The sequence below is a fragment of the Anser anser genome (genome assembly GCF_964211835.1).
Source record: "Anser anser genome assembly, chromosome: 7".
In the NCBI taxonomy this organism is placed as follows: domain Eukaryota; kingdom Metazoa; phylum Chordata; class Aves; order Anseriformes; family Anatidae; genus Anser; species Anser anser.
The window spans coordinates 21,366,245-21,393,401 of NC_139727.1; the positions used below are offsets into that span (position 1 = coordinate 21,366,245).

A 27,157-nucleotide genomic window follows, 5' to 3' on the forward strand; every position below is an offset into this window, starting at 1 on the left:
CCTAAAGGTTTGTTACCTGGCAAAAATGATAGTTTGCCATCTGTGTTCTCCTCCAAGTACCTCTAACCTGGATGGCCAGCAAGGGTCTCTGAGCACCGAGACTCCTTTGCAGCAAAGACATATGTTCGTGGGCCAACTGATTGGGAAAGATCCCTTCTGGCCAAAAGGTGTGCAGTTCCTCTTCATTCAGGTTGTGTATGGGAAGCCTCTGGTATGCTCAGTGAGGACTGGCATTTCTTCGCCCTTTTTGCTATAGGAAGCTCTGCTGGGCAAGGACTTTTCTGGGGGTGTGGTAAATAGGATCTGGAGTGTGTGGTGACTGTTGTGCAGCTAATCAGAGTCACTGGAGTAAACAGCACCTCTGAACTGTGCAGGAGAGGGCAGGTGTGGGGAGCCGCTGGGGCAGGAGGGGCTGAGGAGAAGATGGACACGGAGATGTGGGTGGGCAGAAGCCAGAGGTGCTGTGGGCAGAGGTTAATCCTGTTTGCACAGCCCCCGGGCACGATGGGTTTCCTAGTCCCTCCCCTGCTTTATTTCTCTTTTAAAGCATGGAATTTTCAGCTATAATCCTTCCTAAACCACAGCATTTTTCAGGTGCTCTGTGTAAGTGAAACCATAATCTCTGGTAAAACAGGCCGCTTAAGCTGCTGTAGCATTAGGCCAATCTGATCCAGCCCCTGGATTTCCGCTCTGCCCAGCCACCACAGAGAGGATTTCAGCCTGAAAGACTGCCTAAAGCCCTTGCAATGGGAACAACAGTGCCAGGCCTTGCCTTGCAAAGCTGCACAGGGTTAAGGGACCAGAAGCTATTTGTCCCGGTGTTCTGAGGCTGTTAAAGCCCCTGTCAGACTCGCAGCAGAGATGAGCCCAGCCCTCTCTTGAACACATCAAAGCTTATGAAGAAAAATTCCTCACACCTTGCAGAGGCAGCACCACTTACTCAGCGCAGGGGGATAAAGAAGTCAGGAGTAAGATGGCAAAGAGACTGGGACACAATGCCACTAAGCACGGCTCTCTCTAAGAACAGCGGAGGAGAGGAGAGGATAAGGTCAGACAGCAAATGATTGCTCAAACAAAACTCAGACCTCAACGTGTCTGTTTACCTGTCCTTCAGTCTCCGCTCAGCAGCTGCACAGCCACAGCTGGTATCCCATGCGTCCTTACTGGCGGGTGGCAGTTACAAATTTTTACCCTCTTCTTGTCCAGCTCTCCACTGACTGAAAGCACCTGAATTCTGTCTCCAGTATAACTCCCGCCACTGCCATGCTGGAATAATTGCCCCAGCAGTGAATTATAGCTCTGAAGTGTGTCAGTATAGATGAGATCAATTGATTGATCTATCTATCCACCTGTGAGTGGCACAGTCCCATTTTTCATTTTAACCACCTCAAACTTCAGCTGCACCTCCTTTGTTTTCACTTCTGATTTCCTCCAGTCTCTGATTCTTTTGTATTTGGGATGGAGAACAGGAAAAGGAGTGCCATGCTCAGCCCTTCTTGCCCCAAGTCCTGCCAGTGCCAGCGAGCTGTGCTCTGCTGGCTTCTCTGAGTCTCATGGGGGTTCCTCGGTGAGGTGGCACCAGGGAGCCCCGAGGTATCTGTCAATGTCTTACTGGTATGGAAATCGACCCATAATTGAGTGGGGGGTGGAATGAGTTTGCAGCCCCTCTCCAAAGAAGCAGAAAGCTGTTCCTCTCCCAGGCTCCTTTCTGCTAAATGGCACGCACTATCCTTGTTTATGAGCAACAAAAAAATACCAGCCAATGTCACGGTGGGGGAAATCTGAAAGGGTGAGCAGGGTGGGGATACAGCTGGGAACGTAGCAGAGGACTACATATTTTCTGCATCTCCAGCTCCTTTCTTTCTGGGTGTACTTGCTGAGTTATGGCTGTTTTTCTTCCTTTCTAACCCTCTCCTCTGTTATTCTGGCGGAGAGCTAGAACTGGTGATCTCTGGCCTAAATTCCCCCTGCGAATGAAGGGATTTTGGCCAGACAGGGTGAGAGGAAGATTCACAGCTTTGGGTTCCTACAGAGACTCATCTCAGCTTTTATCGTGCTCTCTGCTGCTGAAGGGAAAGAAGCAGGGGGGTTCGCAGGACTAGATAAGCGGCTTGTTTTTCATCACCGGTTTCCTGGAGGATAAGCTAGCTGCCTCCAGTGCTCCTTTTCTTTTCAGTAAGGGAAGAATATCAAGATGGCACATCCCTGCATAAGGGATGGCTTGTGCGCACCCACTTGACAACACCGCTCACAGTCTTGACAGTGTTTAGTATCCTTCACCTTTTCCTGGTGTCTCTATAAAATATTTATATGATCCCAAAGCCTCAGACTCCTTAGAGCACGTATCCTCACAGCATCCCCTAGGGATCACTGTTCTACCTGTGAGGAGCTGAGCACAGAGAAAATGTACCCAAGCTCATGCAGGAAGCCTGTGTCAAAGCTGAATCTTATCTCAGGTGTTTTTGCATCCTATGCTTGTACCCACTATTGAAACATCTTTTCCATATTTACATTCCTCCTGTACTAATAACATCATTCCTTACAAAGGTTTCATTGTGGCAAGCAGAATGGGGTGGGGTCCTCAGCATTCATAAGCTGGTGAATTTACGCCACAGCCTGTGGACTCCCATCACTTCATCCCATGTGAGAATCTCGCCTTAGAACTTCTCAAAGTCATGCAGAAGACCAGACCGGACTGACACAGCCTATCTTTGACTTTTGCCTTCTGCCATGTCAGAACCACTTTTTCTTTGCCTTTTCTTAGTTTCCTAGCTCTTCTTTTGCAAGAGCATCACGCAAGTGGCACTGAAGATAAAAATCATCCTATTTTTTTTTCCTTCTCTGTGTTAGTAACAGACCTTTGCTAGGACAACAGAAAAGTGTGTAAAACCTAATTTACTTCTCATTGTACCTTTCTTGCATTCTCTTTGTATTCCTGCTGACTGGGGAATGAGCCTTGCATGTTCCGGTTTATTTTCTGTTTCTGCACAGATCCATCCGTGTTTCTAGCCCAACACTTAACTTGTGTGTTATTGAAATACACGTTGAAAGAGAAAAAAAAAAACAAAAACTTGCTCTCCAAGAGAGTCAAAACTGTTGACATCATTGATGTCAAGTTTTTAAATCCATTTGCCCCATTTTTTATGAAACTCACTTTTACAAACCTAGATTTTATATCTGTTCTAATTAATTGCTGCTTTCCAAGTAATCTGAGCTACTCACTCTGTATTTTACTTGGGAAACTGAGGTTTCATAGTCTTCATACCCAGTTAAACATGGAGCATCCAGCAGATCTGTGATCTGGATCTTTGAAGCTAGCTGCATACTGTTAGTCACTTGGGAACTCCACTAGGGTCAACTGCATTTGGCTCTAAGTAGATTTGTTTGCAGGTGGAGGTGAGGAAAATAGGCTTCAAAGTCTGTGGGAAATAAAGTTGTGCCTCTACATTTGGTAAACAGATAGGCTCAGCGGATTTATGCTGTGTCCCCTTTCTTGTATCCCAGCCCACCAGGGTATTGCAGTTACAGATTGCTCCCTGCCTTAAAGTCAAGCACACTCGTATATTCCTTGGTGGGCTGGGACTTGAATGTCATGTGTTAAACAAAATGCTTTTGAAATATATGCTGGGAAAAGTAATTAGAACAGAGCATGTTATTTTTGCACACAGTCTACACAATAGGTGTCTCCAAGGCTTTCATCACATGATGGAAAATGATCATGAGACAGGACAGATCTTCCTGGGTAGTCCACAGCAGTCCTGCACCTACTGAGAAGGGCCAAAGATCGCCCTAAGCTCTCCATTTCTTTGAAAGACTGCAGTGGGCAATTTCAATTGTGCGAGCAGCTGGCCTGGTTAAATCCAATAGAGTTGATGGAGATCAAAAGTTATTAACATCTGCTGACAGCTGTTGCTTAACTCAGATACAAAGCACAGTCTTTGCTGTCAGTGGGCAAATATCTACATCACGAAAATTTTCATGATAGCTATACTTATTGGCTCCTTCATTCAGCCTCAAAAGAAAAGCCAAAACCTGAGACTATATAACTCTCTTCTCTAAAAAAAAAAAAAGTCCCTTTTTGTCCAGCCTGTAATGCCAGTCCTTGCTGAAGAAAATGGATGGGGAATGCAAATTCACTGCTCTTGCCATTACACTTAAATGCTAATTTAAGGAAGGCATGGTTTCTTTCAGGTCCACCCATTTCTGGGTTCCTCGCTTCAATATGCTTTTAAGTCCATGAGCTGTCTTCTTCAGCATCATAAAGTTATTGTCAGTGAAACTTCCATTGGAAGTGGAGAAATAGTTTATGTTTTCCCCCTGCCATTTCTGTCTCTTCCAGGGATCATTCATCTGACCATCAATCACCCTCAGCCATTTGGTCTCGGGGAAGAGTAGTAACGCCTTTTGCCTTTCCAAATTCCTTGGCAAGATAAAGAGATACTATCTCTTCTTAGGTATGGGAAGCAGTTGATGAGATTTGGAGGCGCTGTGGACATCTACTTTTGTTGATTCCTCATCTTAAATAGAGAAGAGGCTTGCAGCCTCTCTGCAGAAATGAGCCCTTATTTCAGAAGTGCAGAATATGGAACTCAGTGCCGTTCCTCATCCTCCCTGTCCCTCATCTGCAGCAGCTCCATGTGCTCAATTTGGCATACTTCCATACTGCAGACTGCCCTCACAGAAAATATCTCCTTCGTTTTGATGAGGCGGGATCATAACAATCATGTAGCAGCCACGTGGGTGATTATCATAGTCCATTTTCAGGGCATTGGGGCATCCAGAGATGTGCCCAACAGGCTCCTTGGCTGCTGACAGCTGTGATGCTGTGCAGCAGACTGCTGGTCTGCATCTTGAGGATTTGCCATCACCAAAGCCAATCTGTGGCCCCTAGCAGATTGTGAGAGAGGTATTCTTGAGTCAACTCAGTCAAGCCTTGACCAGGGCTGTTGTTTACTGGTGTCAGAGGCTAATGTAGATTGGAACAAGAGGGGGATTTTCACCGCTATGAACAAGGAAAGTCAGAACGAAACGCTCCCCCTCTCAGTGTAACAATATAAGTGCAAGCAAATTTAATGGTCGGTTTTAATCATTATGTAAAATAGCAAGATGGATCAACTAGTTTTACATTTGCACCATGTGGCTGTTTCCTAAAAGGTTGAATTCTAGGGTGGTAACAAATATTTTGACAAATACAAAATTTACACTAAGCATGGTTATTCAATTTTTGCTAAATAGATGAACTGCATCTGGGCACATTTATTTAAGCAATTATGTTGTTTAACATAATTTGTCTTTACATATTATTGTATGGGAAAATAATGAATGAGTCCATATTATTATTTTATTAGATTATTAACTTTTTACTTGTGATTTGTGTCAAGTTATATTTAGGTGGAATTAGAATTCAATTAAAAACAGTATTTGTAATTTATTCATGCTAATTATATAAAATGACCACAAGTTCCCTGACTTCCTAAATATATTGGAACAAAAAAGACAGGCTTTTCTAAGCAGGTTTTGCATTAAAAATGTCTTATTAAGTGAAGGAAAAGATATATATATAAAAGGAGGAAATTGAACCGATTTTAGAACCCGATTTTAGAACTAATAGATCTCATCCTTTCACACCAAGCATAATTCACTCACTGACAGAGGAAAACAAATGATCCTGCTTTTTCAAATCCTAGTTTGTTTCTTAGTTTTGAACGACCTGGTTATTGAACTGAACAAAATTCTCTTCAGTTCACTCACTAAGCTGAAACAAAGGAAATATTATCTTTTCACCTTGCAGGAGGCTGAAGTTCTCAAAAGATTGTTGATCATTTCAAAAAACTTTGGATCCAGGTGTCTAGCCAGTGATTTCTCCGTGCTTAGCATCACAACTTTCTAGAAAACTTTCATAGAAATCAGATTCTGTTTAACTACTATTTGTGCATGACTTTCAGACATATCGAATATGCTTAGTTTCATTAATTATTTTTGTGTACATTTATGTTGAAAATATTAACTGAATTGTAAAAATGGACTTAAAGTGGAAAAAAAATCTGACCCCATGCCAGAGGTGAAGGGCTGGAGGAAAGCGAGATCTATGGGATCTGTGCTTTTTTGGTGCCTCTGTTTGACACATCATGAGTGGCTGTCATGAGAATTTTTCACCTTGGATGATACTTGTTCCTTTTGGGAAAAAATTATTTCCCAAAGAGAAGGAACCATTTTCTGTACAGAACCTGGTAGCTTGCTTGGTGGGTGATGGCTTTTTTTTTTTGTCTTTTTTTCTTTGGCTTCTCTTTTGCCTTCTGTTTGTGGGTCTCACTGGTTGTAGTAGACTGGTAAGTGAAGTCTATTTAGTTAAAACTGACAGGATTCAATTAAGGGAAGTTGTTCTTTACCTTTCCTGTAATCTTACAATCTATCTAGTAGGTAAATCCTCCCCTTTAGTGGTATGTTAATATGCAAGTTTGCAAGCCATCCATCAGAAGTCCATTGTGTTTGATTTCCCATAGTGCTGCCTTTCTTTTGGATAGCCTCTGGGCTAGCTGACTGAGTTGGAAAGGACTCCATTCCCAAACTATTAATCTAAGTCCCCTGCACTCACAATCTGGTTTGAAGACACCTCCCTTCAGGCATGTGTATTCCAAAAGATGTGACTTCCGATGGTGTTTAAAGAGGGATCTTAACCTTTTATTCTCAAAGGATTCAAGGCCTCAGTAAACATCTTGTGATTTAAAGTACTCCTGTCACTGCTGCCAAAAATGTGAGATTCTCCTCTGCTCACCCCTGTTGTGTTAGCTGCTGAGTACTTTCCAAAAATCAAAGACCTGTGGAAACTACTGAAAAAAAAAGAAAACTACTGAGGTTTTCTGTGTTTTCCTAGCCCCATACAAATTTATACTAATCTGCCTGATCTGTTTGCCTTCAATAGATCCAATTGAAGTAGAATGTCTCTTATCAACAGACGTCTTGTCTTGGTGTTCAACTGCATGTACTTGTCTTATCTTGGTATGTTGAAGTCTGGGTCTTTGCTTCTAGGAGTCCTGATTGGTACCCACAGATATTGCCCAAGACACTGTCAGGGATCTATGCCAGTCCCTCAGATATACAACATTAAGGCAAGATGGAGCTGGCCCATTGACTTGTGTGTGGAGGAAGAGATGAGGCAGTGTTCTCAGGCAGCTTTTAAGAGCTTTCTCTCTGGTACTTCACAAGAAAGCTGTGTATATATGCATTGACTCTTCTATACAAAGGACAGTGGGAGCATGTTTCCCAGCCTAGTGTCTTTGAATAGATGGCCAGAAGTTGATGACTAGGACTTTGGGGAAGGCTTTCTTGCATGTTGGGGAGGTGGCTGCCTGTTTTGCAGCATTTCTAGCTCTTCAATTTTATGAAGCTCACAGACAGGTAAGGGGATTTTAGCATCATCTGTACTTAATATTTCAGTTAGTTACTTTCTATTGAGGTTTTGATGGTTTTTGGAGGGGTGTATTCTCAGACCTGTGTGAGCTGAGAGAGCTTGCTGAGGCAAGCTAGTCACGAGCCAGAGAAGGGAGAACTTTCTCTAGGGTCTTCTAAAAGGGGAAAAATACGGTGTCAGACAGCTCTGGTTGGAAAGGACTATTGATACCTTTCCTGCCTGGGAAGACTGAGCTAGGGAAACATTCTTGTAGACTGAAGCTAAATCTTACATCCTGAAATAACTGCACACAGAACTCGTACCCTCCATGGGTGGACTTGTTTCAGATATCAATGGGCTTCACAGACTGCCCTGGGACAAGAGGAAAGAGGCATTTCAGAAGTGACACTATAGCAGCAGAACAGGTAGGCAGCAATTCCATACTCACTATTACTCCAATATCCCTTTCTGGGAGAGGGAGCTGAGGTCCCAGCCTCTTTCTTAACTCCTAGCCAGGGGTAGATCAGGAGGCAGCCTTGAGTTCCTCACCTTTCTGGTCCTTCCTGAGAGCACTGCCCAGCCCCACAGCAAACACATCATGAATCATTCATCTTTAATAGATTATGCAAATCAGGGACATCAGATCAATGAAGATCAATAACTGCAACCATTTAATTGCCAACAAAAACATTTTAAGAATGAGCATTATCTGAAGTCCTTTCTTGGGTAATGGCACCATTAATCCAAACATTGGATCCTGGCCTAAGTGTAGAGGAAAAATTCTCTGCCCTTCTTTCCCCACTGCCTTTCAGGGTGTTAAGGGTTTTTTTTTTCCCTTCTCATTTCCAGTTTCTGAGTTTCCCCATCATTACCACCATTGAACATCTCCCAGCGCTAATAGTTCTGCTTTTGTTACTCTGCGCTGATTGAAATGTTGCATACAGATTGAGATGTTAGTGCTAAGTTGCCACCTGGGAATGTCAAGCTGGGTCTGAAATGAACTTTTCTCACTCTTGGATCCAGATGGATCAGATGGGGATGTTCTCAAGCCGAACTGGGAGTGTTGCAGGGAGCAGGGTGCGGATGGCACGGGGTGGGGGGACAAAGAGAAGATTTTCTGCTTCAGCCCACAGCCTCTTCTGTAAGGCCAAATCTGTTTCCTCCTGTCCCCTTGTGAGAGCCATGTACAAAGCTCAAAGCTCATGCAGTGTCCTCAGCATTCAGGAATTCAGCCGTCATGTTACTAGGCTGGAATGCACCAGTTTCCCTTAGGCAGAAGGACTGAAAAGAATTATTTTAATGGCCCCTTTGAATATTAAACTCTGTGATTTTAGGCACCTCACCTTTAGATCATGCTATGGGGGGTCTGCTTTCCACAAAGGGAGGACAGTACTGCTCTCCTGCTGGCTTTGGCCCTCCTTTGGGAGGGAAGTATTTCCTGTAAGAGCTGTAGATCTGCTAAATGATAGGTGGATGACTGTCAGCTGAGTTTTGTCTTGCACATGCGAATACAAAGAGAGGTGTAACAGTTTTGCCACAGCTGAGCCATTTTTCTGGTTGGCTAAGAAACAGTATGGCTGCAAGGATCCTGGGTCAAGCCTGGTAGCAGTAAAAGCCCTGAAAAGTCTGGGGGCATCACACTTTCTAGGCACTCCCTAAATATGCAGTTCACCTCCCCATGGTGCTCCATTTCGCAGACCTCACACTGGATTCCCTTTGTATTTAGGGTAACAGCTACTAATCCCCCTGGTCTCAAACTTCCTGGCAGCTGGATGGTGCATGCAGCAATATCCCTTTGCTCGGTGTTTGCCGAGCAGCCAACAGCCGCCTGCCTCAGCGACCAGCGGCTGTGGCCTCAGGGGCTGTACCCGTGGCTTCTGCAAGACAGAATTAAGCCACAAACTCTGCTGCTCTTGATTCTGTGCCACCAGAAGCCTGCTTTTTGGCCAAGAGGCTACAGCTCCTTCTCTTGCTAACAGGATCGTACCTCTGCCACGACTTACTTCTCAGCTCTGCTGTGGGATTTCTGAAGGGGTCACAGCCATTGCATTGCAAGGGGAAGGTACCAAAGAGGGGCGAATCTCTTGGGCCTCGCCCCTGCTTTAGTGACCTAGCAGGAGGTAGGTAGGTGTGTGAGAGGAAGCAGCAGTGACTGATGCTCTGCAAGAAGGGGCTGTGACAGCAGAATATCTATCTCCTTATTGCTCCGGTGGGGCCAGGACAAGCCACCTACCACCAGCAGCAGGCTGGCGTGCCCTGCGGCCCCAGGGACAGCCTGCGCCACCCAGGCCTGCCGGTACAACCAGCAAAGAGGAAGCTTCTGTGGAGCAGTGGCTGCCGAAACTGCCTCCTGCTGCTGTGCATCCCAGTTCCTCTGCTGTACTGCACTTGCTCTCATTTATTTCCTTCTCCAGCTTCCCAGTCACACCCCAGTGTAATGTGCCCACAGGTAAGGGAGGGAGGGAGGCTGTGAACAAACTTCATTTGCCAGCTGCTGATGGCGACTCCTGGGCTTGCGGAAGAGGGAGCTTAGCAGTCAGTTCAGCAGCCCTGTGCTTAGCTTGCAAATGCCCCTTCCCAGTGCCAGGGCTGAGTAAAACTTAAATCAGTATTTCCCCAAGAAAACCAAGCACAGATTATGGAAGAGCCACGAACCTCTCGTTCTCAGACACAAAGGAAGAAACCACCATGCATGTCTGGACACACCTGGCCTCCCAGCACCCGTCCCTAAGCCCAGGGGCACACGAGCTCCTCAGCCGCACCCGGGGTTACCTGTCCTCGAGTCACACCTGGGCACCTCTAGGTGCACCTGAAACTGCCACCACGCTGACCTGCCAGCCTCTCCTGGCCCCTTACTTCCTCCCCAGCCTTTCTGTCTCTTTCCATGCTCGCCACAGAGGGGTATCTTGCGTTAGCAGAAAAAGCAGAAGCTAATGGTGATGAGGGAAATAAATAAAAAGCTTGGTTCTGCTGTTCGGTCAGGCAGCTTACCGGTCACCACAGGGTACGTCTGGGGTCCTGACACATTTGTCCCCAGGTCTGGGTTAGCAGAGGTGGATAGACTTGATTTGACTTCATCGAGACCAGGGGTCAGAGCTGGGAGGGAGTACTCATTACCCTGGGGAAGAGAGGAGAAAGACAGCTCGCTATTGATGCGCTGAGAGAAAGGGAACAGTGTACAGATGGGGGGGAGGAAGAGGAGAGAGGCAAACCCCTGCACAGATGGAAGAGGAGGAGGAGGAGGAAATGGAGAAGATGAAGTGACAAGAGGGCTGCGGGGGGGGACCTGGGATGAGCTATTCCACCCTGCTGCGCCTTGCTGGGAAGGGGAAGAGGGGTCGGGCCAAGCACGGGATCTGGCCCTGTACCCATGGTGTGGCCGAGCCTCCGTTCGGTGCCGTGAGGAGAGGGGCTGTCTGCCTGTCCAAGCTCAGGCCGGGAGAAAGGGGAAATCCACGTCCTCTGCTCTCGGCTGAGCGGGGGCGGGGGGTGTTTGCCCTGGTGGCAGGGACACTTGGGGCAGAGCACGGCAGCGACTGGGGTGCCTGGGCTGCGGGAGGCAGCCGGTGTCGGCCCCTTGCAACCCGGCTCTGTGCTGGGTCGTCTCCCTCCCCTCCGCCACTACCCCTGTCCTAGCTCTTTAAAAACAAACAAAGAAGCCTCATCCCCTGCCTCTGTCACTCTGTGCACTGGGGTATGAAATTGGGGAGGGGGGAGCCACATGGCTAACAGAAGGGTGGGAGGGGGAGAGCCATTGAATCTGAAAGGGTGTCCTGTCCGAAAGGCTCTGGTAATTGCCTTTTTATTGTGGCAGCCTCCGGACCAGACACGGGAGCTGGAGAGACCGGGAAGGCTACAGAACAGCAGGAAAAGTTGCTCTGATTAATATTAGGTTAAATTAAAACTGATTTTCTGCTCTTTCTGCGGCGTTTTTTTCCATGCGCTTCCCCAGCCCCCTCCCCACATCTCCCCCTCCTGCAGCGGGCTCCCCACACGCTGCCCCCTCCCCGCCCCGTCCCTGCCTGCCTAGGACTGCCTCGTCATTTCCAATTCCTTCTCGTATTGATCTTCCTGTAGAAATCAGTTTTGTAATTAGCTGCAAATTAGGCCTTCTACTGGGGGTGAGCCTGCCCCCTGATTTATCACCAGAGTAATTCGCTGTGATCGGAGAGAAATTAAAATGAACTCAATTAGGCTTCGGATTTGCTTTATGGGCCCTGCTCAGAGTTTCAGGGGGAAAAATGACTGTGCTGGTGCTTAATAGTCTAATGAAAGTAAATAAAGGTTATTCATTGTAATAAACCCAGGGACTCTGGGATGAAGGGAGTCCACAGCCAGCCTCTCCTTCTCTTCCTTTGTTGGTTTATGGCTTGGGGCGGTTTAAAAAGACTTTTGATTTTCATTTTATTAAGACAAACAGCTTTTGGGATAAAAGGCCGGGAGAGCGGGGGAGTAAGGGAGAGGGGGACAGCGCCGCAGAAGTGCAGAAAACTGGGTAGGAGACAGGAGTCAAGTCTCAGCTTTGGGCCATGAGGGAAAATGGTCCGGGCCTGTGAAACCCTGTGACTCGCCGGTGTGACCTGAGAGTGCCGCGATGTGATGGTGTTCGTGGGTGCGCGTTCACAGGGAGAGCACACACGTGTGCTGCGGGCACCTCTGCAGGGGGAAGTGGCCGTGGGGTTGCAGGGATAATGTGGTGTGCATGGCACGTTCATGAGGGGAGACAGCTTGTGTACAGGCGTACATCGGTGCAGCGATACATGTACAACTAGAAAGTGCTGTAAAACGTGAACGCGATGTATGTGCAGCAATGGGTCAGCAAGAGAACAAGGGGTGAGGAGAGGGAGAGTGGCTTCGGTGAGGGAATCTCCCTGCCATCACCCTACGGGTGCCTGCGGGTCCGCATTGCCAGGCCGGGCCCTCACCTGCTCAGATTTGATGTGCTCTGATGTTTGAAAGACGTCAGGGTAAGAAGGACGCTCAAAAACTCGATCTAAAGCTTCCAGCTGCTGCTGGGTGAAAGTGTCGCCACGAAGGTGCTTCCGCAAACTGTCCACGCTGCTCTGGGAGTCTCCGTTGGGAACTGAGCCCTCGGACACATCTGCAGGGCACACACAGAGAAAACAGGGAGTTAGCACCACCCTGCCTCGGGGCGGCAGCGGCTGCGGGCGAGAGCAGAGCACAGGGAGAGGGGTCCTCTGCTCCCGGGGGGGGCAGCCGGGGGGCATGGGGAGGCCCCTTCCCTCCACGCTGGCCTGCCGGGGGGGCTCCCGCTGCGAGCCAGGCTGTGGAGAATGGCGCACAGCTCAGAGATGAGCGGCAGTTCCACTGATTTTCAGTGTTAAAAATCGCCAAATCTCCATCGCTGAGCAGAAAATGGGAGCAAAGCGCAGCGATTAGCATCGCTCGGAGGCTACTAGGGAGGCAGCTCACAGGAAAACTGGGGTGCTGAGGGTGGGCTTGCACTGCACGGGGCTGGGGAAGCCTGAAATGGAGGAAGTCCTCTTACAGCATGGAAGGGAGTCAGTCTGTTGTAGCCACCAGTCCCAATAGAAGTTATGTCTCCAGTGTAATTTCCTTCTCATCTGATCATGTCCTCTCATACCCCAGATGAGTCTTTCATCCCTTGGATAACATGAATGATCCTGCTTCTGACTCCATGTTTCACCAGAGACAAGCCTCTTTCTCGGTGCGCTCTGTCCCATCCAACATACGTTGGTTTCTGTTACGACCTCTGTCCCACTCTGCTACATATTAGCTCATAATTTAACACAGCCCATATCTGTGTTATAAAATTCCTTCCTAAAAGAGGTGAATCTTTGTCTGTGACTGCCCCCCTTCCTACCCAAAATGAATTATTGTATTACAAACGTAGGCCTGCTCTGTGAGAATCAGTGTTCCTTGTAATCCTTTGTTCTTATCAGGAAAAAAGCCTTTTTCTGGTAGAGGCATCATCAGAAGTGCATCTCAGTCCCTGCAACAGCCCTCTGAAACAATCCAATCTCACTGCAGTGTGTCCTGTCACGTTGCAGGTATCTCAGTCTCTGCTGTGCCATCCCGTGTCTCTTAGAGCCCACTCATCCCCTCTGAGGTGAGTCCATTATAAATGTCCTGCCCCATCCAAAGAGAATCTTTCCCTGTGATAAACCATCTTATCACCCATCTGTTTTTTTTCCCTCTTATCCCCCAACTCAAATGAGGTGCATTTATCTCTGTTATAACCCCTTTTTATCTGAAGTGAGAGAGTCTCCTGCTATTAGCATCTGTCACATCCAAGGTGAGTCTGTCTGTTAGAATTTCCTGTCCCAGCTGAAGTGAATCTTCCTTTGTCATAATCCCTCATCTCATCTGAGGCAAGTCTGCTCATTATAATCTTCTCCAACTGTGCTGAGTATCTTTCTGCTGTCACGCCTTGGTCTAACTTTGGTGAGACTGGTTATAATCCTCTGTCTCATCCATGCTGATATATCTCCATACCCTCCATGCTGAATCTCTGCCTACCGTTTCATCAGACACAAGCCTGACTGCCTGATAACCCTCTCTGACCTAAGATCAGGTTCTCCCTCTTACACTACAATTACCTTCCTGCGTTTTCACTATTGTTCCGCATGTGTCAGCCTCTCTCAGTGGCTTCCAGTTAATGAATATCTGAAACCCGCTGTCTGACAAGGAAGTGGTTGAGGGATCTGTATAGACCATTTCCCTCCTCCGTGTGACTGGGGGTGTGCTCATGGCCAGGCGATGCTCCCGCGAGCCTGGAGCGGCACTCTCTGTGCAGTGCCCAGAGCCATGCCACTCTGCTGCTTCATCTTTTAGCTGACGGACTGTGCCAAGATGGGTATTGTCCTGGCACAGTTAATGCCCAACTGGTGGCCCTGAGTAATAACTGAGCCTGCTGCCTTCTGGCTATGAGATATATCCGTTTATAGGTGATTATACGATATGATATAATCAATAGTACATTATATACAGTAACGTAGTACAGTACCACTCACAAGACCATAGAAAATATTACATATTGATTTGTCCCAGCCAGCAGCCTTCCCTCGAGCAGCCCCTTCTCTCTTTCTCTTTCTTTTCCACCCATAGGCAGAGCAGAGCTGTTTACTGGCTCTGCTCCCTGGCATTTTCTTCTCTCCTCAGGCTTATTTGCACAAGGGAAAATTCTTAACTTCCCGAAAGCTGGAGTTCATGACATAGTTGACTAAGAGAAAACAAAGCAAGGACTTGGCTTTCTGGGTTGCACACTGTTAGTGCAGTGCTAGCGGGCTGTTACTCAGCCCGGGCTGTCACTGCAGGGGCAGCTGTCGGCAGGACGAGGTATCTACAGGCTCGGGCTCCTGACTCTGATGGGCACTCCTCTCTGCAGAAGGCTGGCACAGAACTCCTGGGTCCAGGGTCAGAAAAAAAATGGGTGTTTCTGTATCAACGCTTGTCTCAACCTCTCTGCAGCTTGTGAAGCTGTTTGCCTTTGAGGATTTTTCCACGTGTCAGTGTGCATGGCTGTGCACACCATTATGTTAATACACATGGGTATTTTTGCAGTAGATCATGATTCTGGTACACTTGAGATTCTGCATCGCCGTACATGCCTGAGCAACCATTTGTCTGTGGAGGTTGTTTTAGGTTCATTTGGTTTTCCAGGATGGCAGCCCTACAACATGCATGGGGTTTGGTGTGAGCAGACGGGTGTTTACATAAGCAGTAGAAGTCACACTGATTGTCACTAAACCAGGTTTTACCCCGAGTGGGTTGCCCTGTGTTTGCCTGGCTTCGCGTACGCATGCGCTTGTATTTGCAGTCCCTGTCTGGCAGCTGAACCCTGTGCACACATGTCCCCATGTGTGCATGGGCCATGCCTTTGTGTGAAGAAGCTGAAACCACAGCTTCCCCAAGTCGCTGTAGGAGTCTCTTTTCCTTCATTTATTCAGGGGCCCTTCAGATCTTGACAAATCTGTCACTCTAAATTTGCGAGAGATTATGGTGCTCTCTCCCTAGCACGGAGAGAGGTGATATATGATATCTGCTGCCCCTATTGATTGCCTGATCTGGTGGCAGAGGGCTGGCGAAATGAACTTGAAATGAACATCATGCCTCAACTCATTGTGCGTATAATACACTACTTAATCCCACATTTTTCAGCCGCTATGGAATTCAATTGATCAATCATGTCCCTCTGATAGTACTGTTTTAGGGGTTATTGCTGCTCTGCTCACTGACCTTTTTATTTATTTATTTATTTGTGTCAGCGTGCGTGTGTGTGTGTGCGTGCACGTATGTGCATTTGGCACACCGAGGACCAGCTGATAAGAAAGCGCCTGTGTAGTCAGTGGGAAATGAAGGAAAAGGATGAAGGGAGGAGAAAGGGAAGGCATGGGGTTAGATAAGGAAGCAGAATGATCAAAGCAAGAGAGTAGATAAGGAGAGTGAAAAAGTTGTAAGGAGAAAGGCAATGCTTTAGTTTTGAGAGGAGCTTTGGAGATGGGGGGGGACACTCTGTTGTGGCCCAGGCAGACCGCTGTGCCCTCCAGCTTTAAAATCTACAAAAGGAAAGAAACTTTTAACAGAGGACTGTAGGCTACCTAGAGGAGGACCTTTTCTAAGCAGCTTGCAGAATTGTTGGTCTTAATAGTGGTATGGCACACAAATCCCAAACATCACAGAGCCATAATATCAGCTGTGCATATAGGATTCTAGTTAGGAAGCAGAGAAAGTTTCACAAAGATAATCCTGCAAGGCAGATTTATAGGTCTTGTGTTGCTAACACTGAGACTTTCACAGTCACGGATCATTATATTTTCTTCAAAACCAAAGGATTGTAAATCCCCTGTATTTGTTTTCCAGTGTCAAAACCTATAGAGGTTGTGTTTTCATTTTTCACCTGAAGCTGCCAGGGCAGAAACTTATCTCTGTTTTTAGATCAAAGCTGCTATTCCCGTCTAAGCACATGACCCTGTGAGCTGGAGCTTCAGAGAAGAAGCCTCAGATATCGCAATACCCAACCTGTGGGAGCTGATGGTTGTGAGGGTGTGAGCAAAGGTGGCAATATGGGACAGAGAGGACTTGGGGGAAGAGATGGGCTCTGTCAAAGGCTGGTGGGTGCAAGTGGAGGGAAGGCTCATGGGGGAAATGTGTTGGAAAAGACTAGTAAATGCCATGAGGAATGGCACTGTGGTGATCAGCAGCAGCTTCAGCTGATGAACACTGTTAGGGGTAAAAGCTTAAGGGATGAGGATTAGCAAAGAAGAAAGCTCTCAGGAGGAGTGTTGTGGTGAAGCTGCAGGATGAGCCTGGGGACAGGTAACCGCACTGGCTTTGCCACTGGGCAGTGGCATCACTTTTCCCAGTTCCCTTCCTACTGGCCCAGGAACCTCAGCGGTAGTGTGACACGGGGCACCTCGCTGTTAAATCAGGAGGATCCGAACAAACAGCTTGAGAGGTGAACCATGGCCTCGGTCACTGTGTTCCTCACAAGAGCACACGGTTGCTGTCAGTGTGATCAGCGCTGGCCTTGCACGTGTGACAGGCAACATCTCTCCTCCCGAGGGGCTGCCGAGGGAAGGTACAGAGCCAACACTCAGCATAAACCTTCGGCACAAGACACAGGAATGCTCCACAGGTGTCACAGAAGTGTCCTGACAGATAACAAGGAAACACTCTGCCAGAGGACACAGGAACAACCTTAACTACATCTGACATGAGGACTGTGCCCATTAAGTAGCTCCCAAACAAAGAGACGTTCTCAGGCCCGGAAGCCACAAAGCCACCATCATGGACAAGTAGCACAAAGCAGTGCAGTACGGGTACACCCTAGCTCTGGGTGACGCAGAGAGCAGCCTTGCTCAGGGTGGGTCAGGGCCACCCCCACAAGTGATTTAGAAGTGCTCTTAGTATTGCTGGCACAGGAACACCTCTGAGGCACAGAAATGCTGCAGAAGGTCATGACAACCTATACAGCCGGCCCTCGAGCAGGGCGATACCATCCTCTTTTGGGGGCAGGGGCTATTACTGCCCTAGAGACATGTCTGCCTGGTGCCCTGTGCAGCCCCAGACTCAGCTGGGGTAAATAGCAGCCATAGCAGAAGCGATGTGACTGGCATGAGAGCTGCCAGCCAGGTGACGCAGCAGAACCCATCTGATTGCCCATGCCTCCAAGGGAAATGCATCTGTCTAACGCGGCAGTGCTGAGTCGGCTGCCGAAACGCCATCCCTCCGCTCCAGCGAGGTGACCCTGTCATCTCCTGCAGGCTGGCTTTGTCACTGTCCCCTCTGCGGCGCTAGCACGGAGCAACCCTCTGGTAGACACCGCATCGCTACCAGCACTGCCCCTTCCCAAGCTGTCCTTTGTGTTAAGACTGCTCTGTCCCTTTATCCCGTTTCCCTTCTCTTTTTTCCCCTCTGATGTGCTTGTGTCCCAGCGCAGCCCGGGCCTGTCAGGCATCTTTCCTGGCCATCCCCCGGGGGCCCTTCACAGCACTGCCAGTTGTTGCAGTTTCAAACTCAATTGTTCTCCTCGGTACTGAGGCAAATGGAGTCATTAATTACCTTCTATCGGCTGGGCCGAGTTCAGAACGCGATCAATAGCCAGCGCTTGTCATTCATGGCAGCCAGCCCCGCGCAGCCCTTCATGCCGCGTGCTGCGCGGGGCCGGCAGGAGCCCCGCCACATTGCGCCCGGGCTTCAAACCTGGTGTCGGGCTCCTGCTGGGAGCCCCTGGCCTGCGGCACCCCTGGCTGAGCTGGGCCCCAGGGGAGATCAGGGACAAAGACCTGGTCTGGGGGAGCAGGTCACACATTTCCACATGGTCAGTGTCTGGGCCTGGTGACTGGGCTATGCAAAGTGGTCCAGTCTGGCTACTGAGAAGTACCTAGACGCTCCGTTTTCATCCTCAGTGACTATTAAACCAGTACTCTGCTCCCCACAGTAGAGACAAGGGAGTGGCAGCCCCACTCTGCTCATTGTTTCACTGGGTAAATTTCATGCCCTGCTCAGTGAGGTTTGGAAAAGGAAAGCTCTAAAATTCATTCCACATTTCCTTCCAGAAGAATTTCTGCAGTCTTTTGGGCAGGATGAAAGAAGGCACCTTCTCAAGACAGGTCAGTTTGGTGTCTCAGCACTTTGTAGTGCTGCAAGAGTTGTCACTTACGGCTTCAGTTGCTATAGTTGAACTGGTGGGGAGAAAGGTGAACCTCAAATTCAGGTGGAAAAGATCCCAAGTGAGTGCTGGACAGAGACAACAGGGCATGGAAGGGGCTGGCAAGATCCAGTACGGAAAAAGAATATTGTTGGAGATCTATGCTGTGACAGTGAAAGAAGATAAGAGTTCAGGTTATGGCCAGTATCCTGCAGAAACAGGGATGGTGGGAGGTGTGCTGGAGGACTGTCACCTCAGGGCAGTGGATCAGCTCTGCATGTGTTTAGATTCCTGTGTCCATTTACCTCAAAGGAATCCACAAGCCTGAATCCGAGTACGCAAATTGATGATACTGTGCTGGTCCATGCATCTCTGTGTAATTTAGGTGTGGTAGCCACACATAAGCTGTGCACATTTGTTACTTGCATGCTCAGGCTCAGAGAAGAAAGGCTTAGAAACAAAGGGATTTTATGTTTTGAAATGAGGGTGTAGCTCAGGTGAGCAAGGAGGGCTGCTCATGCATGGAAGTGAGCGTGCCTAGCGAGGGAGGAGCGAGGTGTGTGCCAGGGCCTGCCAGCTGGGCGCTTCTAGCACGGGGGCTGTGCGTGATGCGGTGCATCAGGAGCAGAGCTGGGCAGTGCGGCGATAAGGCAGGGACTACATGAACAAAATGGCAATGCTCAATGAGAATGTAAATGAAATGAATTGTGTGTGCAAATGTGTAATGAAGTGTGTACTCAGATCTGTCTTGGATTATCATGGGAGCATGCAAATGTGCATTTAAGGAAGTGAGTGTGTGTATGCGTATGAAAATCGTATGGATTTACTACAGCATCTAAGTGTATGATTGCAAATTTGGCCCTGGGAAACCAGGTCTCTGCAGACCTAGTACAGTCATACCATCCAGCTGCACTAAGAACTTCAGTAAAGGCTTTTCCAGGTGTTAGTTAAGCAAATGGCCACCTCAGACACGTGTACAACACGCACGACAGTGTGTGTGGGTGTGCAGATGAAGCGTTTTAGCCCAGGTAGCCAAAGCTGGTGGTTTCTGTGCAAGCCATTGCTACAGCTTTGTGACCTTTGGGTATGCTGGAGGTGAGGGGACATATTCTGCTCTCAGGCTGTTGTAAATCTGCAACGATTCCCTCACCTCAGAGGAGTCACTGGGGATTTATACCATTGTAATGAAGGGCAGAGTGTGGGACCAATATCTCTCACTAGCACTGCTAGGCTTGACTGGTAGCCAGATAGAAATGCAGCTGCCTCCAGGAGCCACTACATCTGCTTTGTTTATGTTGGCGGAGTAGCAAGCAACACTATCACACAGCGGGCCGGATCCCCAAGTTAGTGTAAATCTTTGAGTCTCTTGCACTCGGTGGTTATACTGATTTACACATCCCGAAAGTTATCAGAAGGGTTATCCTGATTTATGAAGCTGTGGTGTCCACCACATCGCCTGTAGTGCAGAGGCTCAGGGAGAGCTGCTGCCGCGGGAAAGCAGAGCGCTGGGAGCTCTGCTCTTCCCTCTGCCAGGGCTGAGAGGTTCGTAGCATCGCTGGCGTGCGCCGACTGCCTTAGCTCCCTCCTCTCACCTTCCTAAGCCCGTTTGTTGGGGAGCTGCTTCTTGGCAGGATCCCCCTTGGTGAGCACATAAAAACGGGTGCCTTTTGTTAGCTCCAAAGGACAGAAGCAATGCAAAAAAATTACATCGCATGCAGCCCTAACTATGCTTGTTTAGAGAAACTGCTTGCATTTATGAAGTCTTTGGTGCGGAAAGCAGGGTTGCAAATGACTGCATCAGAGCGACAGTAAAGGCCATTAATTTCCTGTTATGTTTTCCTGTGTTGGGGGCTTTATTAATTTAATTTTACACTGTCGAACAACAGCGAGCGCTGACACCGCCACACTCAGAGGTTTTTTTTCCCAAGCAGTGCTTTGCCTGACATGCAAATCAACACTGCTATCAGAACCGCTAGAGACAAGGGAGGGAGCACAGGGCTGGGCTGTTCCCAGCCAGCCCCATCGCCCAGTTTCTTGGAAATCCCTGAGAATCCAGCAGAGCACACTGGCACCTGAGAGGCCACCAGCACTAGGTCTCAGCAGATCTGGATCAGGCCATGGATGCCTCTAAGGCACAGTCTAGAAAACCCAAATTCCTCTTCAGCCTGCTTGGTTCTGTTGGCTTGGTCCCCCACCAATATGCCTCTGAATCCCTCATCTCCTTCTGTTTCCCATGTTCTAGACTCTCCCTTCCTTTCCCTCCACCTTATTTTCCCCTCACACACGCTTTTACCTTAATCTCACAAGTCAGAGAAGGCCGTGCCTGCCCCTGAGCCAGATGCTAGTGAATCATGTTATTGGAAGCTCTTCTGAGTCAGCACTAAACCAGTGCTCAAGCAGAGTGTTTTTAGAGCTGCCATTTTTGACGTGCCATAAAACAAAGGCTCCAATCACTCAGAGTCATTAAAATTCCCATGGCATTTTTTGCAAGAGTGCAGACATTAACCTGGCTGTCCTGAACAAAATCCAGCCTGAGTGATTACCCACAGCATATCTTAATTCTCCTGTGGTTTCATTTGGACATGGCACAGCAAAATTTCAATGTTGATGCTCTGTATTGTTCAACATCTGCCATGGTCCACCCCAGAGTCAGCCACATTTCAGTAGCAAATGAGATACGTGGAATGAGCAGGTTAATAAACAATGTATTACATAGGATGGGTAATTGTAAAATGCCGTGCAATGAAGGAGCTACAGGCCTGCAATATGCTGCAGTCAGCTTGGACTGGCACCATGCAAACTCTTTTTCTGAATGCTCATTCCTGTAATAACTGTAAATCCTTAGTAATTTGGAATCTCTTTGCAAGAACTCATATAAAGTCCCTTAGTGATATATGAAAGATCCTATATTGATATGACCCTATAAAAGAAATATGTTAGATACGTTCCAAACTGGAAGAGGTGGTCTGCAAATAAGAGGGGACCCAGTCATCAGCAGCACACAGTCAATCAGTTTCACAAACAACAGAGGCAGTGCAGAGAAGAGCCGTAAGTATCTTTGAGGCTTAGCCAGCGGTATATTTGATATTTAGTTCACTGGGGTTTAGTGAAGTTCTCCCAAAATCTAGGATATATCTGATCTGCTTGCAAGGTCAACTCTTGTGTACAAGGCCTACCTCATCAGGCACCAGACACCAAAAGCCAAAGTGAAAAACAACAGCTCCTTTGGGAAACCAGTTGTGGAAATGTGCCTGTCCTTTATAACAGCCTTTTCTAACACATGTAGGAGAGGGCTTGAAGGCCCTCAAGAATTCATGGATGTTTCATACGCAATAACCAGCTCAATAAGGTTTAAACAGATGCCTTCTAAGCCTGTCCCAGTGCAGGCCCCTAGCTTAAAAGCAGGATAACACCTCTAAGCTCTCAGCAGAGGCAGAACCAGTGGGAGAAAGAAATCCCATCTTACATCCAAATGGAAACTGTGATATCTATGACCAGGCTTCTGGTCAGGCACTGTGCTCCTGTGCACTTCCCTGTGGTTGTTGGCTTGTGTGGGAAGAGGACTTCGTACCTTGAGCCTGGTGGGATGTAACTGTTAGGGTGACTGGATGGATGAAGAAAAAACAAAGGAGAAATAGGCACTTAGAAATAGGCATTATTTTTAGTCCCCTTGACAAAACTCAGACATTTTAAAGGGCCTTACATAGGCATGAAATGCATTTAGTACCTATTGATGCGTGGGAAAATCACCTTCAAGAACTGCGGATGGAGACAGAAGAGTGTCTCCCATGTCTGGAGAGAGAGGTATCTAGAGCTGCTTCTGCCAGGCCATCTACTGCTGTCAGGGCTGGCCTCCATGTGCAAGGTCTCCAGGCTTACCCAACACAAAACGCTGTTTGTGTCAGGCCTAGCTTGGCAGCCACAGAGGTATCTGGATTTCCTCATCCAGTATTCTCTGAAAGGTTCCTAACATGTTCACAAACTGAATTTTTCTTTAATTCAAGTTTTTGTGGCAAAATCAATCACACTTTTTTCTACCTCTCTACCCTGCACTTGTCACGTCCTTGCCCTCCTCTGTCCAGCCAGGATTCTCATGGGCTAATCACTCAGTGAGATCTTGTTGCTTCCCCCTGGGATCCAGTGAAACAAGGTTGGAGGATCTGATGCTATCACTTAGGGAAGCAAAGAGCTCCAGCTTTCTTTTCAAACAGCACCAGTCCCTGCTTGGGGAGGAGGAGGAGAAGGGGTTTCTCTCTGGCCCTGACCGAGAACAAGGTGCTTAGTGTTTCCTTTAGCACAAGAAGACACCCCTCTCTAGGAATGATTTCTGCCTGTGAATGACAAGTGATGCTTAATACTACATTGATGTAGACTTGGGAGCGCAGAGATAGCCAAATTAAGAGCTAACTGGTGCACTGGGGATTGCCTGTTGGGCCCCCTTGGCTGCCAGGATAAGATCGGGGAGAGAAAGAGAGAGAGAGACCGGGAGGGAGCACGAGCTGTCCTCTGCCGACGCCTCTGCAAAGGTTGGGATTCCTGAGGCCGCTGCTGTCTCGTGCTGTCAAGGTCAGCAGGTTCGGGTTCACTGAACGGTCAGGATGGTTTGAATTACTGGCACTGCCTGCCGATGCCTCCGCTGATTGCGATCCGTCTTCCAGCGCCCGCCGCGGGATGCTGCTCCCCAGCCATGTGCTGTGCGCCGTGAGGGGCGCGGGGAGTGTCGGAGAGGCAGATGCTGTCGTTAAGAGGCTGAGTTTTTAGGAAGATTTAAGGAGCCACCACAATGCAAAGGAAAGGCACATGCTCTGTGTACTGAGCACAGGGGTACCAGGCTCCCCAAAGAGCAGTTCTGGCCCATTTACCTTTCACCCGAAGAACTGCCCCCCTGCCGCTTTCTGCCTTTCACAGAAGTTAGCAGAGTGGTGTGAACAGGGCCTGTCAAACCCTTATGGGGTGAAAAACCTGTTGTGAAGATTTCTATCCAGTTTTATATAGGTGGAATGCTTCAGAGCAAAGACTGACCAGCAAGCCTTTATGCAAACCATGCTGCTAGGACGCATCCTGTTGTGTGAGCGGGCGGACAAAGGGCAGGGGCGGCTGCCAGCAGGGAGCACCTGCAGGTGCCTGGGGAGCCGACGGCCTGCGCACACCCTGTTGGCATGCCTGGGGCTGCTGGGAGGAACCTCACCGGAGCAGGAGGGGAGAAGTCGGGTTTGAGCCTGCCCCGCAGGCTGCTGGCATCATGCACACGTGCTGGGGGGGCGTCAGCGTGCGGCCGAGTGCCTGCGTGTGGCCGTGCCTGCGCTGCGCACATGTGCTGATGAAGTGTTCACAGCAGAAGCAAGCATGTGAGAAAGAGTACAGGATGAAGTCAGAGGAGGACCAGATTGTGGGGGAGTAGTCCTCAATGGTTGTCTCTGCCAAGACCGTCTCCCCAGGCATCACAGAGTAGATTTCAATGGGGTTGCGCTACAGAAAAATCTGCCCTCTCTGTTCAGAAACCGCAGTGCTCACTTTGCCTTCTTATTCTGAGGTCTGCCGTGTGCCTCTGTGAGTCACTTAGCTCCTGGGTGCAGTTGGCTACATTTGCACCTATGTACCTGTAGCTTTCTTGGTCACACCTCCACAACTGTCTACCACGCACATTTTTGCACAAGTACACCTGGAGGAAAGGCAGGACAGTCCTGAGAATGGAGCTGCACGGGGCTGCCCACACCTGGTGCCAATCCACCAGGCCTCTTGTGTGGCAGCCCAGTGCTCCTCAAGACCCAGAAGAGGTCAGGGTTGACTCCATATACACTCCTCTGCAGAAGGGAAGCCCCCATCTCCTCCAGGTTCAGCTGTTCCAGGGGTTTCTCTGTGCGGCCCGATCCCTGTGCGTTAGGAAGTACATTGCGCCTGACTTCGCCTCTGCTCTCAACTACTCTCCCAGCTCCCTCTTCCAGGGCAGAGCAATGGGCTCTGGCAAGAAGGGTCAGGGACAGTGCCCAGTATCGTGCTGGTTTACATTAATGAGATACACACAGTGTAATCCGCCAATGGAGTCAGCTCTACAAAAGGAGGTAATAGCAGGCTGCCATGAACAGAGCAGCTCAGGTAATTGGTTTATCTATCTAGAAGCAGTAGTAGCAATCTCTGCACAGACAGAGTAGCAGTAAAGTCTCTTCCTTAAGGCTATTTCCTTTGTCTTTTCAATTGCTTGCACATCCATGTGAGATAGAGAGAGAGAGAGAGAGAAAGAGAGAGCTAGAGAGAGAGAGGGAGAAATGTTAATTTGTGAATTAATGGCTTTTCTCAGCGGAATTGTAAATTCAAATGTCACCTCACAGGGTGACACTACACTGGGCTGCTGAAGAAGCAATGATAAGATCCCCCCCATCCCCATGCCGACATATACCCATGCCCCTCCCCTCCCTGAGAGATAGCTGCGGAGTGGAACATGCTACTTTTAATTTGCAATAACACCACGGCAGAGGGATGTGAGGGGGAGCGCTTTCCGACCCTCCCTTCCACAACAACCCGGGCCACATCTTTCCCGTTCCACCGCTACCTTCTTCCACCCCCTCTTCAATCCCTCCCATTTTAAACGGAGTCCAAGACAACACATTATCTCAACTCCCCCCACCCCAAACTAATCAAAGGATGAGCTAAGGGAGGGCTCTTTAGAACGGATGCCTCTGCAACCCTCTCCTCTCCTGCAATAATCAGGTGAATTAATGACCCTGAAGTTAAAGTGAGCGCTGATACTCAGGCGTTGTGCAGCGTAGGGGAGAAAGCCTTCATTGTTTTCGAGCAGGAGGCGGGCAGCAGCAAGGGAGATTCATGGATGGAGATTGAATATGCAATTTTCTTTCACCTTGCCAAGAGCTGCCCCTGGGCTGTGCCTGGCCTAAATTTTTTTTTCCTCTTGCCATCTCTGCCTTATCCGGCCCTCCCACCTCCCTTCCATTCTTTCCAGAAAATTACCTTCAAAATTGATTTCCACTTTTACAAACAAATATAATGGGAACATGAGGGGGAAAAAAAAATCTTGGGCTGTGATGAATTAGGGCTGTCAGGTGCTTCCAAGTCTCCTTTGTTTTTGTTTTACTGCCCGTTAGGTTCTTTGTTTTTCCAGCAGCTGGGAATAGTGCCCCTGCCCACACACTCCCTGTGGTCCATGGCTGCCATCACGGGGTGACGTCCATCACCTGATGTCATCACTGCATTATCCCTGCTCTCCATCACTGCGATGCAACAACTGTGAACAGACTGCCCCAGCCCTTGGTACCAGGATGCAACTGATTCTGTGCAGATAGAGCATGTCCCGCACCGCTGGCTACCTGGCTTCTGCAGCCACCCTACATGTCCATTGAGTTTCCTCAGGTCTTCTCCACTCTGCTCCTCCTGTTCTCCTTTGCCTCATTACACCAATTCTTGGTGGAGGTTTTGCAGCCCTCACCGTTCTGATAGATCAGCTTGTGTCACTGGTGTGTCACCTTGATCCCTGCTGTGCCTCAGTGCCATGTCACCTTGATTCCATAGCAGTATTGCCCTTATGTCTCATTGCCATGTCGCTTGACCCCCGTAACAGTGTCATCACTATCTCCCGCTGCCATGGCACCCTGATGCACTGTTATACCTGTTCTGTGTCCCATTGCCACGTTGCCAAAATCCTCTAAAACCCATTTGCCTGCACATTGCCAGCTATTCCTATCCCTTTTGCGTTTTATTTTGTCATCCACCATGCCTTAACCTGTGATCCTTGTGGATCCAGGCACCGTGCTCCCTCTGACTCCCACAGTCCTTATGTCCATGAGAAGATGGGACAGTCACCCCCCTGAATGCAGGCAGACGCAGGGTACAGCTCCTCTAGAGCGAACAAGAAGATCCCAGGAGAGACAGGACCAGCACAGCTAGGGAGCAGCCTCTGTGCAGGTGGGCACAGGAGCAGGCAGAAATGCTGGGAGGAGTTGTTGCTGCCTGACTCCTGCTGACACATTGGCTGCAACAACCTCTCCCAGAATGAGTCAAAAAAACAGAAGGAGAAGATCCAACCACAGACTAAGTACCTAGAAATAAGCAGTCAGACAAGCACACATCCGTGGCAGTCACACAAATAAACTTAAAGAGAAGCTCTGTGCATAAGTAAAGACTCATAAAATGTAGCCAATAACATTTAAAAACACAAGAATGCAATCTGGGACACAAGGAAATACTAATGCAGGTGCATGTCAATTAGGTGTAATTTCTGAATAAACAAATAACTTACAAAAATGTACATATGCTTCCTAAGTGAAAACCTGGAACTCAGTGGAATTTCCTTAAATTCACATATACAAACTTGTATCATGTAAACAAATACAAACTATTTACATAAATGAACAACCTTCACACAGGCAAGGACAGCCGATATATGTATATGGAACATACACACAAATATATAACCCCAATGCAAATGCACATCTGTATGAACTATATACAGAGGTGCACAGCACTAACAGGATACGTATGGATATCTAGCAACCACAGAGATACAGTGACACCCCAAGTATGTAACAACACATACACACAGAATGTACATACAAATATACAGCACTCACATGTGTCTTAAAACGTGAATGTAAGTACCTGGCATTCAGAGAAATACATAG

At 48.3% G+C, this 27,157-nt stretch overlaps 1 protein-coding gene across 7 annotated transcripts in view; it reads right to left on the reverse strand.

Moving 5' to 3' along the window:
• The window catches only part of PAX2 (paired box 2), a 96,386-nt gene that overhangs the window by 16,011 nt on the left and 53,218 nt on the right, over positions 1–27,157 (reverse strand). For all 7 annotated transcript variants that reach the window (XM_083844981.1, XM_083844983.1, XM_083844980.1 and 4 more), the window contains 2 exons: positions 12,316–12,491; positions 10,382–10,508 (listed from right to left, as the gene is read on the reverse strand). In XM_083844981.1, the coding sequence (XP_083701107.1) occupies positions 10,382–10,508; positions 12,316–12,491 (303 nt within the window). The remainder of the gene's footprint in view (positions 1–10,381; positions 10,509–12,315; positions 12,492–27,157) is intronic.